Genomic DNA, 19,708 nt, shown 5'->3' with positions numbered 1-19,708 from the left:
AACCCGGCTGTGATTTCAACAGTCAAAACAAACAAACAAACTAATAAAAAAAAACTGTAATGTTTGTCTGTAAATGTTTCCCAGAGATGGGTTGCGGCTGGAAGGTGATCCGCTGCGTAAAAATGTGCTGGATAAGTTGGCGGTTCATTCCGCTGTGGCGACCCCACGACAAGAAAATGAATGAATGAATGAATGAATATCGTCAAACGATTACATTTTTTTGTAGATTTAATAATAAATTAAACCAGTATATTTAACATTTAAATTAAAAAAATTGTAACAAAAATATCTATAAATAAAATTATTCATTCATTCATATTCTTTTCGGCTTAGTCTCTCTATTAATCTAGGGTCACCACAGCGGAATGAACCGCCAACTCATCCAGCATATGTTTTATGCAGCGGAAGCCCTTTACGCTGCAACACATCACTGGGAAACATCCATACACATTCATTCATACACACGAATATTTAGCTTAACCAATTCACCTGTACCGCATGTCTTTGGACTGTGGGGGAAACCAGAGCACCCGGAGGAAACCCACGTGATCACAGGGACAACATGCAAACTCCACAAAGAAATGCCAACTGTCCCAGCCGGGGCTCGAACCAGTGACCTTGCTGTGAGGCGATTATGCTACCCACTGCGCCACCATGATTCCCTAAATAAATGGATTCAAATATAATTAAAAATGTGCCTTAAGTTGCAGGTATATTGTTTAGCAATAGCCTAAAATACATTAATTGAAACGATCATTTATACCAAACATCATTAGAATATTAAGTAAAGATCATATTCCATGAAGACATTTAGTAAATTTCCTACTGTAATATGAAGACTCAATTTTTGATAGACAATATGCATTGCTACGAACTACAGTTTTTGGGGCAACAACTTAATTGTTTTATGTTTAATCCACTTAAATTTGTAAAAACTAATAAGTTAACTTAATTCCTTTATGTTGTCTCAACACAAATCGATTGTGTGGCCCTACTGAAAAAAACAGCTTAAACCAGCCTGGGCTGGTTGGCTGGTTTTAGCTGGTCGACCAGGCAGGTTTTATAGGGGTTTTGGCCATTTCCAGGCTGGTTTCCAGCCATTTCCAGCCTGTCACTTCCAGGCTGGTCAAGCTGGTTTTAGCTGGATTTAGCTGGTCCTTTTTCAGCCTGACCAGCTAAGACTAGGCTGGAAATGGCTGGAAACCAGCCTGGAAATGGCAAAAACCCCTCTAAAACCAGCCTGGTCAACCAGCTAAAACCAGCCAACCAGCCTAGGCTGGTTTAAGCTGGATTTTTTCAGCAGGGTTAACCTGACTTTTTTTTACAGTTAACTGCAGCTATGTTTATATATAATAACTTAAACTTTTAAAAGCTGGTTAACAGTTACTTAGTCAACTAGTTAATAGTTAATTAGTTAAAGTTATTAGTAACTAATAAAGTTATGGTAAATAATAACCATAACTTTTTTTTATTTTGATTGCAATGCTGTATGATGTGCAACTTTTGTAAAGCTGCTTTCAAGCAATAATTATTGTGAATTATTATCCAAGTTTGTTATCCAAATAAACTTCAATAGAATTGAATTGGTCTACGTCAGTGGTGAAAACGAAAGCCGAATTCTCGTAAAAGTGTTTGTTTTGAGTCTTGTGTATTCGTTGTGTCCGATCACCCTCTAGTGGACAGACACGTTAAAGCACAGTCAGCTTTCACAATAAAATCACAATATAATGTTGTTTACAGTAAACTGAGAGGATTTTCTTTCTCTTTTCTCTCCCCCCTCTCCCTCTCTCTGTGACACACACACGCACACAATAAGTCACTATGTTCTCTCTCTCCCTGGTACTACAGAGAACAATGGAAACAATGCAGCTGTTCTGTGGAGACTTCACTGCTCACTCACTGACGCTGTGATGCTGCACACCGCCGAAAATGAGTGAGGTGAGACGGTCAGGATCAGGCTCCTATCGCCCGAGGTCCAGCTGGATAAAGGTGAGACACTCTTATTAAACGTTATAGATCAATTTTAATACAGACAGACTCAAGAAAAAGTTTTTCGATAGTTTCTGTTTGGCTTGTTTGTCTCGTATGGGCCTACCCAGAAACAAATGTATTGACGTTACAGTATGATACTTTCTGCTCGATTTTATCTGACATTTCTGATCAGCTATTTAGTTCGAAATGGTGAAAAAGGTGTTATTTCTACACATGCACGAGTTAAATGGGTACTTCACTTAAAAATATACTCTTATTTTAGTCTCCCTCAAGTGGTTCATAGTTTCTTTATTCTGTTAAACTCAAATGAAGATACTTTGAAGAATGCTGAAAGCTGTAACCATTGACTGCTGCCAAACAAATACTGTGGAAGTCAGTGGTTACAGGTTTCCAGCTTTCTTCAGAATATCTTATTTTGCGTTTGGCAGAAGAAAGAAACTCAAACTGGTTTGGAACAAGGAAAAGGAGTAAATGGTGACAAAAATTTACAGTTTTAGTTCAGTTTCTTATTTATTTTATCACTTGATTTTTAAATCAACAATAAATGATCAATAAGTTATGACAACACTTGTTTTTATGTTAATCCTAATGTATTAAACCAAGTTAATCATGTAATGTTTAATTTCATTTCAGTTAAAATGACTCATTTAAGGCAACCAGGTATTTCCTACACTGCAATAAATGTGTTGCTCCCTTTAACTTTTAAGTTGAATCTAATTAGTTGTATTAGTTGTTTCAACTTACATCAATAACAATGACGTAAACATCAAGTTAAGTGTTTTTTAGCGCTCTGTAGATTTAGACTAAGAATTTATGTTAGATTGGACAGTAAGTATGTTTGCATCGATTTTAATATGATTAAGACAACAGTCAACCATGTAAACAGCTATTTTTGATTACCTCAATCTGACTTAAATCATAGTTTATCTGAAATCAGATTAAGAAATGTGTTGTATATTTATTTTAGTCACATTATTAAAGTGCAGTACAGACATGTAAACACCTTAATCAAACTATTACTGTGGTGTAGGATTTTCGCCTCATTTTGTGACAGGATAGTCTATACACACGGCTATTTGACACTATTTTCTTATCGATTCCACAGACACACACAGACTGCGAAATGCAGAGGGTTTTTTTCTCCCATTCGGCGTGCGGTATCAAATTCCATTAAAACAACACTCTTCTAGCAGTTCATACTGACATCCAAAATCTTGTTTGTCATGGGGGGCATACATGAAATGTTCCTGGATGAAAGCGAAAGTGCCAAACTGCAGTTAAAGTCAACAAATAAAAAATGAAACGCCTGAAATGACATGAAATTCTGGAGGAAATGTGGATATCGTGGTGACGCAATGACGTTAATCAAATTATGTGCTATAACATGTAAAACGGGTTTATGAAAGGAACATTTAGAAAGCAACTCATGTAAACACCTTGATCATATTATTGTCTTATTCAGATCAAGGCAAAAAAATTCGATTACTGATGTCCATGCAAACGTAGTCACAAGTCCCAACCCTAGAAAAAAGGTGTTCCTTCATTTTGATGACAACCTTTCAACAGGTTTGTAGTAAGCCAATGTAAGGTTAATTGCATAATGCAAATCTTAAATTCATGCTAACAAACAACTGATCAAAAGAAATAGATTAATGCAGTTAAAATTAAAATGTGTATATTTTGTGGAATAAAATATTTTCTAGTCATCCACTATATCTCTGTGGTTTAAAAGGATGGGTTCGGGCACCATTTTTTTCACCAGTATTGTTTTAAAAGTATCAATTTAGCACCGTTATCGTTATACTCATTTAAGGCAGCCAGGTATTTTCTACACTGCAATAAATCGGTGGCTGCCTTAAATGTTTTAGTTGGATCTAAGTAATTTTATTAGTCGTTTCAACTTACAGAAATTAAAATGACTTAAAACATCAAGTTAAAACTGTAGCTTTACACTAAGAATCTCTTAGATTAGACAATGTGTGTATACTGTAAGAATACTTCTACTGGTGTGTCTATATATGTGTGTACATACTTATATATTGAATAATTGCTGAAGAAACTTAACTTTCTCAAAATGTATCTAATTAGGCACTAGTTTTTAATAATAAATAACTACTAGTGTATAAAGAAAGTTTTAGCACCTAATAATTACTAGTATACAAATTGCACTTGTATAATTGAATACATATTAGTCAACAATGAATAGATACAGTGCATCCATATCAGCCCCGGGACATTATATAGGCAGGTGTATGCCTTTTCAAATTATATATATATATATATATATATATATATATATATATATATAAGTCCAATTAAGCTGTTGAAACATTTCAAGAATGATCAGTGGAAACAGAATCTACTTGCGCTCAATTTAGAGCTGTCCTCCTGGCCTTCATTGGAAAAACTGGGCTGTGAATCCATACCACATCACAAGCAGAGAACCCAAATAAAGAGTCTTTAACACTTAATTTATGTCCAATCGCCAAAACAGGAAACTCATTAAAACTCGCAATTCTAACTTTAGAACTCAGAATTCTGACTTTATAACTCGCAATTCTGACTTAATAACTTGGAATTCAGACTTAATAACTCGCAATTCTGACTTAATAACTCTCAATATTGAAATTATAACTCGCAATTCTGACTTAATAACTCGCAATTCTGACTGAACAACTCGCAATTCTGACTTAATAACTCTCAATATTGAAATTATAACTCGCAATTCTGACTTAATAACTCGCAATTCTGACTGAAAAACTCGCAATTCTGACTGAAAAACTCGCAATTCTGACTGAAAAATTCGCAATTCGGACTTAATAACTCGCAATTCTGACTTAATAACTCTCAATATTGAATTTATAACTCGCAATTTAGACTTAATAACTCTCAATATTGAATTTATAACTCGCAATTCTGACTTAATAACTCTCAATATTGAATTTATAACTCGCAATTCTGACTTAATAACTCGCAATTCTGACTTTATAACTCGCAATTCTGACTTTATAACTCGCAATTCTGATTTTAAAACTTAGAATTCTGCATTAATAACTCAGAATTGCGACTATAACTAAGAATTCTGACTTAAAAACTCGCAATTCTGACTTTATAACTTTGAATTCTGACTTTATTACTCAGAATTCTGACTTAATAACTCTGAATTCTGACTTTATAATTTATTTATTTTTCATAATTGTTTTCAATTATTATTATTATTATTATTATTATTATTATTATTCAGTGGTGGGAACGGGCTTCCATATTATTGTGTGTAGAGTTTTGAGGAAATAAATAAATTGAATCCATTTTGGAACATAGCTGTAACTTAAAATAAATGTGGAAAAAGTAAAGCGCAATAAATACTTTCCGGATGCACTGTATATATATAAATATATATATATATATATATATATATATATATATGGGCAATTCCATGCAAATGTCAACCTTGCCATAAAAAAATAATTATCATATACACATATGTTTTATAAAAATAAGCATTTTCTCAAATATATGCATGTATGTGTGTATTTATATATACAAAATAAATATACACAGCACACAACACACTTATATTGTCAAAAAAACTTATTTTAGAGCACAGAACTTATATAAAAAGTTTATATAAAGAGTTTAAATGCAAAAACCTCTAACTGCTTCATTAGCATCTTTTTCCGACTCTTGTGTGTAGGCTCAAAATTTTACATTAAATAAGTTATTTTCATTGCCTTTAAAGTGAAATAATCTTAACATAAACACAGGAGGCTGAGAAAAATACTCATTTTAGGAGATTTCAGATGGCATTTAGAGGTTTTTTGCATCTGAACTCTTCATATATATATATATATATATATATATATATATATATATATATATATATATATATATATATATATATATATATGGGCAATTCCATGCAAATGTCAACCTTGCCATAAAAATAATTTAGTTTTCACCAAAATAGAGAAATTGTTTCTACATTTTTTGTGTTAGCAAGTTTTTTACAGTACTTTAAAAATACTCGTAAATGTATCTGTCTGTATTTCAAACTATTAATATGCCAAAATCACACAAGTGGCAATTTCACAGCTGTCACATCCATAACGGAAATGTGTCACATCCATAACGACACGTTTTCTTCATAAATGCAAAAATGTCAAATAAAATGAAATCAATCATTTTAATTCTATAGTGAGCCGACTTATACCTGTTTGATGAGCATTGTGTCTTTTGGATTGTGCAGTTTAACTGTCAGAATTTCTAAATAATCTGTTATCCACTGTAAATTCGCAAACTTTTTTTGTCACATCCATAACGCATGTTTATTTTCCTAATTTAAAATATAAAACATGTTTACATATTGATATTTTTCTGCTCCCAGAACTCTGTGGTGAGCAGTTTTGGAAAATATAAACAGAAGTTTCGATATAATGTCAACATATACTTTCTGTGTGAAATTACGTTTTGAGTTTTTACTGCAAATGTCACATCCATAACGCTGGAATTGCTCATGTATATATATATATATATATATATATATATATATATATATATATATATATATATATATATATATATATATATATATATATATTTGGTCGCCACACCACCAACTATTCCATACAGTAATGCCAACTGGCCCAGCCAGAACAAGCGACCTTCTTGCTGTGAGGCGACAGTACTAACCACTGAGCCACCATATGTGTGTGTGTGTGTGTTTGTGTGTGTGTATACACAGTTGAAGTCAGCATTATTAGGCCCCCTTTTTTTTTCCAAATGATGTTTTACAGAGCAAGGGAATGTTCACAGTATGTCAGATAATATTTTGTTCTTCTGGAGAAAGTCTTATTTGTTTTATTTCGGCTAGAATAAAAGCAGTTTTTAATTTTTTAAAAACCATTATAAGGTAAAAATTATTAGCCTCTTTAAGCTATATATTTTTTCGATGGTCTTCAAAACAAACCATCATTATACAATAACTTGCCCAATTACCCAGTTAACCTAATTAACCAAGTTAAGCCTTAAATGTCACTTTAAGCTGTATGGAAGTGTCTTGAAAAATATCTAGTCAAATATTATTCACTGTCATCATGGCAAAGATAAAATAAATCAGTGATTAGAAATGAGTTATTAAAACTATTATGTTTAGAAATGCATTAAAAAAAATATTCTCTCCGCTAAACAGAAATAAACAGGGGAGCTAATAACTCTGACTTCAACTGTATATATTAGGCTTAAATTACATTGATAAACAAGCGTCACTGATATTTTATTTTATTTTAAAATAACCAGTGAAGCATTTTTTTGCTTGTATTTTAAATGTGATTATGGTTTAATAATGCTACATAGAAAATATACACACATCTTTCAAACCAGATTAACATATAGCCTACACAAATTCCTAATCAAGGGGATAGCTGTTTTTATTTAATTAATTTAGCATATATTGTTAACTAACTTTTTACATCTTTAAATGCAAATTTACTAATAAGAAGTCTAATTTTAGGGTATTGGTGACTGAGATGTGTTTGTTTATTACCAGTATCAGACTCTCTAAACAAGAAAGCGCTTTGAGCTCTATAATGTATTCATTTAATCATTACATATGTACGTTTTGTATGTTGATATTTTGTTTATACGTGCCCCCTGGCATGTATATATTTAATGTAAGATGTTATATGCTGTCCTTTAAATATAAGAAATTCCCGTTTAAAATCTCGCGGGTTCCTCCAGCGGCCCAGCATCCCGCGCGAGCTCCGCCTCGTCCAGCTCGCGCTCTGAATGGACGGCTGCGGTTCTTTTCCGGCTACACCTGCTCAACCCACCAGGAAGTGCTGGGCGATAAATCCTAAAGTAATAATCCCTTTTACCTGGAGCGAGAGGAGCGAACAAACATTATTATGCAGCGCGTCCGCGGAAAGCCCTCCGACTAGATTCATGCGATCGACGCGCGCGATTAATGCAGGGTCACAAACACTCCGTCAACTCCCTGCAAGTTGGGGTTATTGTTTTCCTGCGGTGTAGCGTTTAGGGTTTTTTTGCGGTCCAAACCTCCCTCCGGCAATGGGATGCTGTGGAAGCGCAGAGGTAAGCGATGCCGTCCGCCACTGTACAGTGATACAATGCGGATGCTTTAATGTTTGTTATATTGTCGCGCGCGCTGAGATACATTGTTTCACGGCTGATCGCCTTTGACGGGCCAGTGAAGTGCTGTACTGTCGCTTGCACCGCATGTAATCCTATTATTATGTCCTGTACGGTCGCACATACCGATGAATGCGTTTGGCCATGACAGCTATTATAATGATATCTCTGTTGCAAACCTTGTGAGCACATCGATGATCATCTTACCCTTGTGTAAACATGTTTACTGGGACTGTTGTCTTGTTACTCACTGCTTACACAAGAGGTGTTACTTCTTATTGATGTCTATTGCGGTCGATGCTTGTGTGGTGAGATTTTGACAGGTCACATTTGAAGGCCTTATGGGGGTTTGTTGTTTTGCATTTGATGCATATATAAACTTGGGATCTAAAGAAATTATTTTTAGCATTGCTTTAAAATTTGATGTCAGTGTTTAATGAGCAGTATATGGAACCTACTTTGGGTCATGCACAAAAAAACATGTTTGTGATTATGAAACATAACCATTCATAAGTGTCAATTATATTGAAATTGGCATTTTTACACAACATAATTGCAAAAGTAACAGGCTTTCTGTTGATGTGTGGTTTGTTATTGAGTTAGTCGGTATTAAATTCGCATATTAAGTAATTCTCCTTAATATAATTTCAGGAAAGTATTCTGATTGAGGTAAAGTTAGTTTTATATTCACACAATTATTCAGTGACAGCTCCATACATTGTTTACCTTGGTACTTTGAATATTCGGACTGAAATCACATGTAAGTATGACTTTAAAACAACATTAGCACATAGAGGTAAAGTTGGTTTTATATTCGCACATTCGGACTTTCCCCTTAATAATATAATTTCATTAAAGTATTATTTGCAAACTCTAAATAGCGAAATCACATTAGCAGCCAATGACTATCAAAGTACAACATTGTTTACAGTCAAATAAACAGTGTTAATGTTGTTTTCAAGCCATACTTGCATGCTAATTCCGATCGATATTCAAAGTAACATGGTAAACAATATAGAGACTTCTAAATTAACGAATGTGTGAATATAAAACCAAGTTTACCTCTATCATTAGCACTATTTAATTGACTGTGAACAATGCTGCACTTTGATGGTTGTTGACTGCTATATTAGAATTTCCAATTAATACTTTTCTGAGATTATAATATTAATGAGAAAGACTGAATGTGCAAATATAAAAACATCTTTACCTCAATAGTATTCTTTGCAAATTCTAAATGGGGAAATCTTATTAGCAGCTAACGACTATCAAAGTACAACCTTGTCCACAGTCAAATAAATAGTGCTAGTGTTGTTTTGAAGTCATGCTTGCTTGTGATTTCAGTGCTAATATTCAAAGTACTATTGTAAGCAATTAATTGAGCATATTGTCTCTGAATTAATGTAGGAATATGATACTAACTTTACCTCGGTTGGTTTGTTAGGATGGGACAATATTTGGCTGAGTGGCAAGTATTTCAATATCTAGTGTCTGAGGGTGAAGTATCTTAGCAAAGCAAATTACATCTCAAAAATCACATTGTGATATATTTACGCTAGTAAATATTTTCATGGAACATGATTTTTAGTTAATATTCTAGTTATTTTTGGCGTGAAAGAAAAAAATCTGTCATTTTGACCCAACGTATTGGCAAAAATATATCAGTGAATCATGAGATTTATTTATTTATTTTTTTGTGGTCTACAGTCAGATTTTTTATCATTTCATTTCTGAAGATGTTTGGTAAAAATAGCAATAATATTGAATCTAATATGGCGGTTTATTTGAATGATAAAAATCAGTTTTAAGTTGTCTGAACATGAAGCACTGTGCATTTGTTTTTCAGAGGACAAAAAGAGAATGGAAACCTTTGGAGGACAGAAGCTGCACGGATCTGCCGTGGTTCCTGTTATTTACATTGTTCCTCGTGGGAATGGTCAGTCAACAAAGCATTCCATTCAGAATTTCTATACAATATTATGGTTTTATATGCATGTTATGCAAAGTTTCTCAGAATTCAGAGGAATTCTGTTATAGGCTATTACCTGGGATGATAATACACTTTTTGATTATACATATCCATCCATCCATCCATATACAGTTGATGTCAGAATTATTAGCCCCCCTTTGAATTTTTGTTCTTTTTTTAAATATTTCCCAAATGATGTTTATCAGATCAAGGAAATTTTCACAGCATTTTCACACCATTGTTGTGCAATAACTTGCCTAATTACCCTAACCTGCCTAGTTAACCTAATTAACCTAGTTAAGGCTTTAAATGTCACTTTGAGCTTTAAAGAAGTAACTTAAAGAATATCTAGTCAAATATTATTTACTTTCATCATGGCAAAGATAAAATAAATCAGTGATTAGAAATCAGTTATTAAAACTATTATGTTTAGAAATGTGTTGAAAAAAAATCTGCTCTCTGTTAAACAGAAATTGGGGAAAAATATATACAAATGGGGTTTGTACATGTGTGTACAGTTGAAGTCAGAATTATAAGCCCCCCTGAATTATTAGTGCCCCTGTTTAAATTTTCCTTGCTCTGTTAAACATCATTTGGGAAATATTAAAAAAGAAAAAAAAAAATCAAAAGGGGCTAATAATTCTGACTTCAACTGTATATATGTACGTCTTATTGGTCAGTTTTTGGAATTGATAATTTGAAATAATGACACCATTTCCATAACTGTATTTCATATTTTATTGTATGCGTTTAAGTAGTAGGAGCATTTTATTTACCTGCCCTCACCTCCTAGTATTCTACTGCGACATTGCAGATAGGAGATTAATGACGTCAGTATGTAATAACTGGTTATGATGTATTACTGTACTGATATCGAATTGTCTCCATCGCGGTGCACCGAAGAAACAAATAATTTTGACACCCATAGGGTAGACGTTAATAAAATATAGTTAATGGGTTATTGAGTAAATAATACGTAGAGGTGTGAACCTATACTGGTCTCACAGTTCGGTTCGGTTACGATTATCATGCCATCGATTCGGTTCAGTATGATATCTCGGTACATCACGGTGCATTGATGATTCTTTCCATACACAGTGTTATATTTTGGGGGGAGGCTATAACAAGCTGTCTGTATTAACACAAAGACACACCAGCACCACACTGTCTCTCATTCAAACACATACACAAACATAGACAGCACCTAACAAACACACACACACTTAAGCCCTCACAATATGCGTTTAGCCGGGAGAGCTTGTGATGAGCGGAGCCAAAAAAAAAAAAAAACGAAAAAAGGTACTTTTCTGACGGTCCCTTACTGAGAGCTGCGCTCCGCGTGAGCTCTCTCGGCTAAACGCATATTGCAAAGGGCTTAAAGGGAGCAGTGGTCGTAATGTTGAGCAAAAAAAAAGAAAAAGACAGCAGTGAAACATAACCAGCTTTGTCTTTTTGTAGGAAACACACTTTAGATCTTTTTAGGGTAAGAGGTTTTTGAGTTATTGCCGCTATAACTGAATGTGTCAGGAATATCGAAAGCAACACTAAAGCCTGATTTATACTTCTGCGTCAAACACCGGCGTATGCTACGGCGCTGACGCATAGCCCTTCGCCGTGGCCATCGCCGTCACTGACGTGCACCTCTCAAAAAATGTAACTACACGTCGCAACGACGCGTAGCATAAGCTCTGTGATTGGTCGGCTTGGTAGCGCTGACGAGTCTGGGCGGAACCGAGAGGCGCGCGAATGGCGCGACGCCGTGCGAGCGATTGTTTACAAGTGTGGAGTCCCGTGAAGGAGCTCCGGATGGAAAGTTTTGTTTTGTGTTTACCTCATAGTTAAAGTTGTTGCACGTCCGCCGGTTCCTGCCTCAAAATGAGCGAGTTTGAGCCACTTGTACATCCCGGAAGTGTTCAGGAAATGCAAAAAAGAAGCGAAGAAACTCGACACAGAGGAACATTTACACCTCACTGCCAACTAGCGTTTCGGAAGTGTTAATGCAGACCGGCAGAGACAGCGCGCAGAAGTATAAATGCACAGCCACGCGCGTTGCCTGCGCCGTGGGTTACGCCGGTCACCTGACGCAGAAGTATAAATCAGGCTTAACTTAACCGCGCTCATTTCTGGCACCCCCCTGGATGTACAGCGCCCTAAGCATTTGCCTATACTGCCTATGCCACGGGCCGGCCCTGAGTTGGCTCCTAAATGTTGTAAATACTGGCGCTCGCCTCCCTCGCGACAGAGCGCGTAGGAGATAGATGACGTCAGTACATAATAACCGGTTATGATTATTACTGAACCGATACCGAATTGTCCGCATCTGCATCGCGGTGCACCGAAAAAACTATTAATTTTGACACCTCTAGTAAATAATATAAATAATGCTTGTTAACTTCCGGCCACAGCTTTAGCCCCTCTAGCAACAACCATTGCAATGCTCACCCCTCCTCTCCTTTCGATTGGTCCGCTGCTTTGGAACTGACATTGGTGAGCGCCGTTGCTGCATATAAAACTTTCAATTATTTTAACTTGACTTCTGGGAATCTTAAAAATGCGGCGACCATTTGCGAGATGCGAGCATAACAGTCACGCATATCCATCAAGTGCATGTTAACAAAGGTCATTGAAATGGAAAAACATGTTTGTGCATTTAACTCAGTTTATTTTGTCAATAAAAATAACGTCGAAAAATGATCGTTGCCTATAGCTTGACACAAACCGAAACTGACATTTAATCTGCGCTAGTAACGTGACTGAAACTATAAATGTGCATGCTCTGCACATTTAAATAATGAACAGGGCATTATTGTTGACAAAAAAAGACGAGACAAAAATTGTCAAAATAATAAAAAACTAACCAACATAATTTTTTGTTATTCTTTCTTCATTGCGCTGTTTATTCATTAGAAAAGTGGTTCTTGGTGTGCAAATTCAGTTAAGTTGGAAGTCACCTTAGTCAAGCCATTTTCATTGACCAAATTAACTCTGATTTACACTAACGTATGCATACAAATTAAGAATACTTTACATATACTTTACACATGTACACATACAGTTGAAACCAGAAGTTTACATACCCTCGAAAAAAAGGAACATTTAAAAAAATGTCTGATGGTAAATCATACTAAACATTTACTATTTTAGGTTTGTTAGGATTACCTAAATCATTTATATTTGCTAAATGCCAGAATAATGAGACCATTTTTTTTTTTTTGAGAATTATGTCTGCTCGCATTCAAAACCAAACTAAGATCGCCGCGGCTTTTCACATGGCAGGTTTTCACATCCTTCATACATATTGAGAGATCGCGTTGATCGACTTGAAGAGGGAATATGTCCTGACAAAATCCACACAGACGTAACTCAGTAAAGTGTGAAGTCATGAATCATTTTAATCGTTGCATTAGTCTGAATGTAAATCCCCTCGTCAGGCAGCGCTGGAGCAGTGGGAGAGAGTGGATCAAAGCGCATCAAACCAGACGTATTAACATAAGAAAAAGACACAACTGAAGACACTTAAATGCTTGTATTTGTTTTATTTTTACCAGCTCTGTAATGCTCGTCCACAACTTTGTGCATCGAGTTTAAATAGGCTGTACAGTCTTTGGGTTCAGTCTGTTACAATCATGGTTGAAACCAGGCAGGCAGTCAGGCAGCGTAATGCAGCGAGTGGACCAAAGCGCATGAAATGATCAGTAATTAAAAGGCATAAAAGAAAAATAGAATAATAATATATACTTTTATATTAGACACACATCTGATGCTTGTATTTGCACCAGCTTCACGTCTTTAACTTCACGCATTGGGTTAAATTAGGCTTTGCAGTCTCCTTTACTTCCACTGTACCTGTTCAGTGGAGGGAACAGAACCAACCCGTGACGTCAGACACAGTGTCATTCCAAGATGGCTGCACCCTAGGTCCTAAATCTATAGTAAAACATGTCGTGTTCTTCAAAATGGTTACATTAATCGAGTTTGTTTAAATACAGACGATGGACTTGAAAATACAGACGACTAACTATTTTATTGAGCAAAAACTCCCAGAACTGGTGAGGAGATCTCCTAGCTTGTCACATTCTGCTCTTTTCACAGACACACACACACATATTGCCCTCGTCCTCACGCACGCGTCCACACACACACACACACACACACATTACCCTCCTCCACGGGAATGTAAACAAAGCGGCACGCATCGCGTTTTTAACGAGGCTTTGCACGCGATATGAGAATATAGCGAGTTAACCTGAAACAGTACACGCGGTTACAAGTAACAAATCACAACTAAATACATTTACAAGCTAGAGTCAACGAGGCAACAACTTTAATCGCTTTTAATTTCTGTGTTAGAGGGCGGGGCCGCAGTTTTCAAATCTCCCGGGTTTGCGCGTGCACGTGAATAACTTGGTTTCGTTAGTACGTCATGGCGAAACACCTAATGACTCGTTATCAAGACGACTCGATTGAAGCACTATGAGTCGACTCTTTTATAGATGAATCAACAGTTTTAAACACTGTACTCTTACAGATTTAAGCCTTAAGCCTGATTTATACTTCTGCGTCAGGTGACCGGCGTAACTCATGGCGCAGGCAACGCGCGTGGCTGTGCATTTATACTTCTGCGCGATGTCTCTGTCAGTCTGCATTAACACTTCCGAAACGCTAGTTGGCAGTGAGGTGTAAATGTTCCTCTGTGTCGAGTTTCTTCGCTGCTTTCTTGGTTTTCCTGAACTATTCCTGGTTATACAAGTGGCTCAAACTCGCTCATTTTGAGGCAGGAACTGGTGGACGTGCAACAACTTTAACTATGACGTAAACACAAAACAAAACTTTACATCCGGAGCCCCTTCACGGGACTCCACACTTGTAAACAATCGCTCGCGCCATTCACGCGGCTCTCGGCCCCGCCCACACTCGTCAGCGCTACCAAGCCGACCAATCACAGAGCTTGCGCTACGCGTCGTTGCGACGTGTAGTTACATTTTTGAGAGGTGCACGTCAGTGACGGCGACGGCCACGGCGAAGGGCTATGCGTCAGCGCCGTAGCATACGCCGGTGTTTGACGCAGAAGAATAAATCAGCCTTTAGCTGGATATTTCACTTCACTTAGAGCTGTGTCACACACTACATGGAAGGGCATTTTCAAAAACCCATAATATGGGCTCTTTAATGTATTTTCATTAAAGTGGAATCCAATGTACAAAACAAGGTATACTTGACTGAATGCTTAAATTCCCCTTTAAATTTACAAATGTTTTAATTTTTAAAATGAGCACTTTTCATGATTCTTGCTGTTCTCATCGCAGTGTGGCATCTGTGGGTTTACCATCGCGACCGGAGGGGCGGCGCGGCTCGTCTTCGGATATGACAGCTACGGGAACACATGTGGCCAGCGCAACGAGCCCATCGAAGGGGTCCGACTGAGTGGACTTGACCACACTGACAGAAAGTAAGTCGGCTTGCCTTTTATCCCCTTTCAACGCTTCGCCCACACCCCCTCCTCCTCACCATCTACATTTACACATCCGCTTTGACCAGTTTTGTGAATGGTCAGTGGTGAAATCGGAGCGCTCCAGCTTCTTTGCCCTTCAATTATCACATCAGTGCAAATGTCAAATGGCTGGCGTTTCACCTCAAGATGGCTTTAGACTATCTGAGCTCCACACACAGAGCCTTGAATAATTCAGCACAGGCCCCGAGGACTGGTACTGTCACAGTGTGTGGCCCTTAATGGGTGCTAGCCAGCAGGAACGACAGGTATTGCAGGCGATTTCATTTGTGGCCCTGTCAAATGTCTTGTTTTTGGCTCTCCTATATGGTCGAACTGGATCTTGTGTAGCTTTTTAGAGACGTGTCTGAGGTCTGACTCATCAGGAAGACGTGCGGCTCATTTGGAGGAGTATTCACTGGGTTGTCGGAGCAGATGGGAACTTAATAATGGCTTGAAAATGGCTTTCTGGAACTGTCAGAGAATAGGCTGTGCCAGTGAAGGCTATGCACTGCCGTTTATGTGTATATTTAATGATGTTTTGACTTTGTATAAATATAGTTTAAAGCTTTTAAAGGGATAATCCATTTGGTAACTGTAGGGTCGTTTCAATCCTGTTTAGCTTTTAGTGAAACACTAAAGAAACTAATGTTGTGAACCAGTTCATCTTTTGTGCCCTGCTAATCAAGTAATTCTGCTTTGGAGTGACTTTAGTATAAGGGGGTCAAAATTGATTGTCTCTTCAATGCACCACTATGCAGATGCGGATGATTCTGTATCAGTTCAGTAATGGATCATTCGTTTTATTACGTACTGATGTCATTTATGCCCTTTGTTGTGGTAGGCATGGGCCGGTAGATAACCTTGGATAAAAATATCATTGAATAACGGTATTGTGCTCACTAGGGATGCAACAATACAGTTAGCCCATGGTTCAATACATACCCGGGGTTTTAACAAGGTTTACGGTTTGGTTCGGTTCTCATGGCTTGACACGTGTTTTTTTTTTTTTTTTTATTCTATAGGCCATAGGAAGCGTAAGAGGTTAAGGAGAAAAAAATATAAATGATTTATTGCAATACTCATTTTCACAGAGCAGAAACATGCAACAATGAGTATCTAGAAGTGTGTTGATATTAGAGATGTACCAAATTTTCAGCCACTGATTATGGGTTATGCTATTTAATGGACACTCAGGGCCCTATCATACACCTGGCGCAGTGTGGCGCAAGGTGCGGCGCAATAGTCTTTTGGTAGTTTCAGCTTGGCGCAAGAGTCGTTTTGAGGTGTTGTGCTACGCTGTTTAAATAGCAAATGCATTAGCGCTCATTTGTGCGCCCATAGGCGTTCTGGTCTAAAAAGGAAGGCGTTCTGAGGCGGACCGCTGGCGCGTCGCTATTTTGAGAAACTATAATAGATTTTTCATTAGACCAAAACTAACCCGGTCTAAACTCCGGCGCAGAGTTGCGCCTCGCTTACACACTGCTTAATACGCACAAGAGAACAATAGGCAAATATCTTTACATATGAAAAAATTTAAATATTAAGGATATATATAGGATATAATAAGAATAGATATAGAATATAAATATAAAGGATTAAAATAATACAAAACATATTATTTTCTAGCCTACATAAATATGAAAAACCACTGCTTTTATGCCTCTTCATCATCTCGGGAGGCTTTTTCAGTTCATTCATAACAATTTGCTTTTGTATAATGTTATTATTATTAGCAGTATTATTTATTATATCCATATTTATATTTGTTTTATTAAAAAAAAAGCTTAGATTTGCCCACCTGTCAGGTTTTAGACCATATGGGGCACAGCATGTGTTTTAGGATATAACTCAGGTTGTTGAGCACATTTTGTTATTATTGTTCATTTATTTGTTTGCTGGAAATTATAACTGAATTTAGAAATAGTTTTGAAACTAATATTTGCACTTAACAAACAAAAGTATTTATTTGTAGACTAATTGATGTCTGTGCGTAAATAAAATGAAATGCAAATTTTTTCCACTTAGACTTACTTTGCGTCCTGTAAATAGCGAATGCGCTCTTGGCGCGACTCAGCTGCTCTTAAAGGGAATGGGAGATGAGATTCTAAGTGATTTATTCTCAAAACACACCTATAACTCGTTAAGTAAATAAACTCAACCCTTTTAGACCATGCGCCGCGGCGCAAGGCAGATTTCCCGTCCTTAAAGTCCGTCCGCAAAAACGCGTTCTGACACAGCATGAAAGCGTTTGCGCCCTGCGTTTTGCGCTCTGCGCATGGACCGTCAAAATAGAGCCCCTTAATTTTTTTGTGGCTTCAGTCATTGATACTGATAGCAAAATACCAATCGTTATTGTTCAATATAAAAGAAAAAAAGCAAGATGACATTTTTGGCATATCGCCTAGCCCTATTATTAAGTAAAATCTAAAATTCCTTATGGAAATCATTAGAGGCTCAGAGATAACAAATTTAACCGAATCAGTGACATGGTAATTGCATACCTGTCAACCCTCCCGTTTTTCCCACTATCATCCCGTAAAGGTATTTTCCCGTTATTATTCTGTATTTTTACTCTTTGCTAAGGCTGTAGATTAGAAGTAATGTCATTATAAGTAGTGTTTAATTGCACAGATTGCTTTGATGTATTTGTAGGAGACATGGGTATTAACGTTGTAGTTCTTGCATATGTTTTTGACTCAAAGAGATGGTAACCAGATATTTAATATTTACTTATTGTTGGGGTCTTGATATTGATGGATGTCCCAAGAAGGGATGCAACGATTATAGATTTTGGTTGTTCGATTATAGCCTGAGAAATAATCACGGTTATCACGATTACTATGCATTTTTTAATTTCAAAACACTGCTAGTTTAGAAAAATTACATAAAAACTCCTTAGTTTAAAGTGTTGTTTATTACTGCTCAGTAACCAAGTAATACAATATAAAATAATAATAAAAAACAAACAATAGTCCTTTTCTCTTTGGACTTAAAAATAAGTGAAAAAATTTTTGTCATTAAAACATTAATAAGAATTTTACACTGAAAATAAATGTCAATAAATAAAATAAAAAATTAATTTAAAATATATTTTCTATAAATTTTTAATAAATAAAATAAAATAATTATTAATTAAAAATGTAAATTAAAATTAAAATGTAATTAATAAATAAATAAATTAATAAAATGTAGAGACAATAAAAAATAAATGAAAATATATAAATAAAAATGGTAAATAAATGAAATAAATAAATAAATTAATTTTTTTTTTTCAAATAAGTTAAAATAAATAAATAAAATTAAAATAAATAAATAAATTTGAAAAATCAATCAATCAAGAAATAAGTAGTATTTGTCTAATGTAAATCTAAGTTACATAATAGCTAATTATTTCCCTTTTACAGTGAAGAAATGTATTCAAAGGCTGCTAAACCTTTTGATCAACTATACAACAAAATTGTTTGGTATTTTTAATTTAGCATTTTCTTTCTCAGTGAGCTCACGGCATTCTTTTTTTTATCTAGTAGGTGCGTCTGGAAAGCACGAGTCCATCGCTCTATATATGCAAGCCACGCGCCTCTATTGGAAATAACGAACTTGCGTGTGCAAAAGATGCAATATGTGACTGGCCCTTAGTTAATAGCCTCAGCCAGAGTTAATCCAGTGTGCATGGTGTACAGTACAAGCTCGGAACTTCAAACTAGCACTCAGTTGTCATCACTTTAAGCTGCAGCAGTTTTGTTCTATGCAGAAACACGGTGTTGAGAAGCCTTCACGATTAATCAACCGTGACGAATTAAAGCATGGTTAATAGTGAAATCGGTTAATCGTTGCATTCCTTGTCCCAAAGGCAAATATGTAATTCTTAGGGTTGGTATATATGTTTTTTTTTAGGGCCATTAAAATTTTTTAGGCCATTTAAGTTTTGTTTGAAAAGAAATTACAACTTAAAAAATGCATTTACATTTGTTTTAAATGAATGCTGTCCGTCTAAACACTCATCAAAAAATCCTGAAGTAAGACTAGGAAATAAGACATTTGTCTTGCTTTAAATTGGTATATCAGAATGCTTCCTGTAGGATCATGTGACACTGAAACCTAATCAATTA

The 19,708-nt window shown here is 35.9% G+C and overlaps 1 protein-coding gene across 18 annotated transcripts in view; it reads left to right on the top strand.

The window, feature by feature from the left end:
• Nucleotides 1–1,853: 1,853 nt before the first annotated feature.
• slc44a1b (solute carrier family 44 member 1b) overlaps nucleotides 1,854–19,708 on the top strand; it is a 68,784-nt gene continuing 50,929 nt past the window's right edge. For 9 of the 18 annotated variants that reach the window (XM_073922502.1, XM_073922500.1, XM_073922494.1 and 6 more), the window contains exons 1-3: nucleotides 1,854–1,989; nucleotides 9,986–10,075; nucleotides 15,415–15,557. Coding sequence is in view for 12 of the 18 variants with exons in the window: in XM_073922494.1 (XP_073778595.1) it covers nucleotides 1,930–1,989; nucleotides 9,986–10,075; nucleotides 15,415–15,557 (293 nt within the window). In the remaining 6 variants the exon portion in view is untranslated. Of the gene's footprint in view, nucleotides 1,990–7,821; nucleotides 8,083–9,985; nucleotides 10,076–15,414; nucleotides 15,558–19,708 lie in introns of those variants that run through there. The other 9 variants (XM_073922501.1, XM_073922499.1, XM_073922496.1 and 6 more) reach the window with 1 other exon arrangement.

This window comes from Danio rerio, chromosome 14 (assembly GCF_049306965.1).
Source record: "Danio rerio strain Tuebingen ecotype United States chromosome 14, GRCz12tu, whole genome shotgun sequence".
Classification (NCBI taxonomy): domain Eukaryota; kingdom Metazoa; phylum Chordata; class Actinopteri; order Cypriniformes; family Danionidae; genus Danio; species Danio rerio.
The sequence above is the reverse complement of the archived record's forward strand: the minus strand, read 5'-3'. Positions and strand labels throughout refer to the sequence as shown.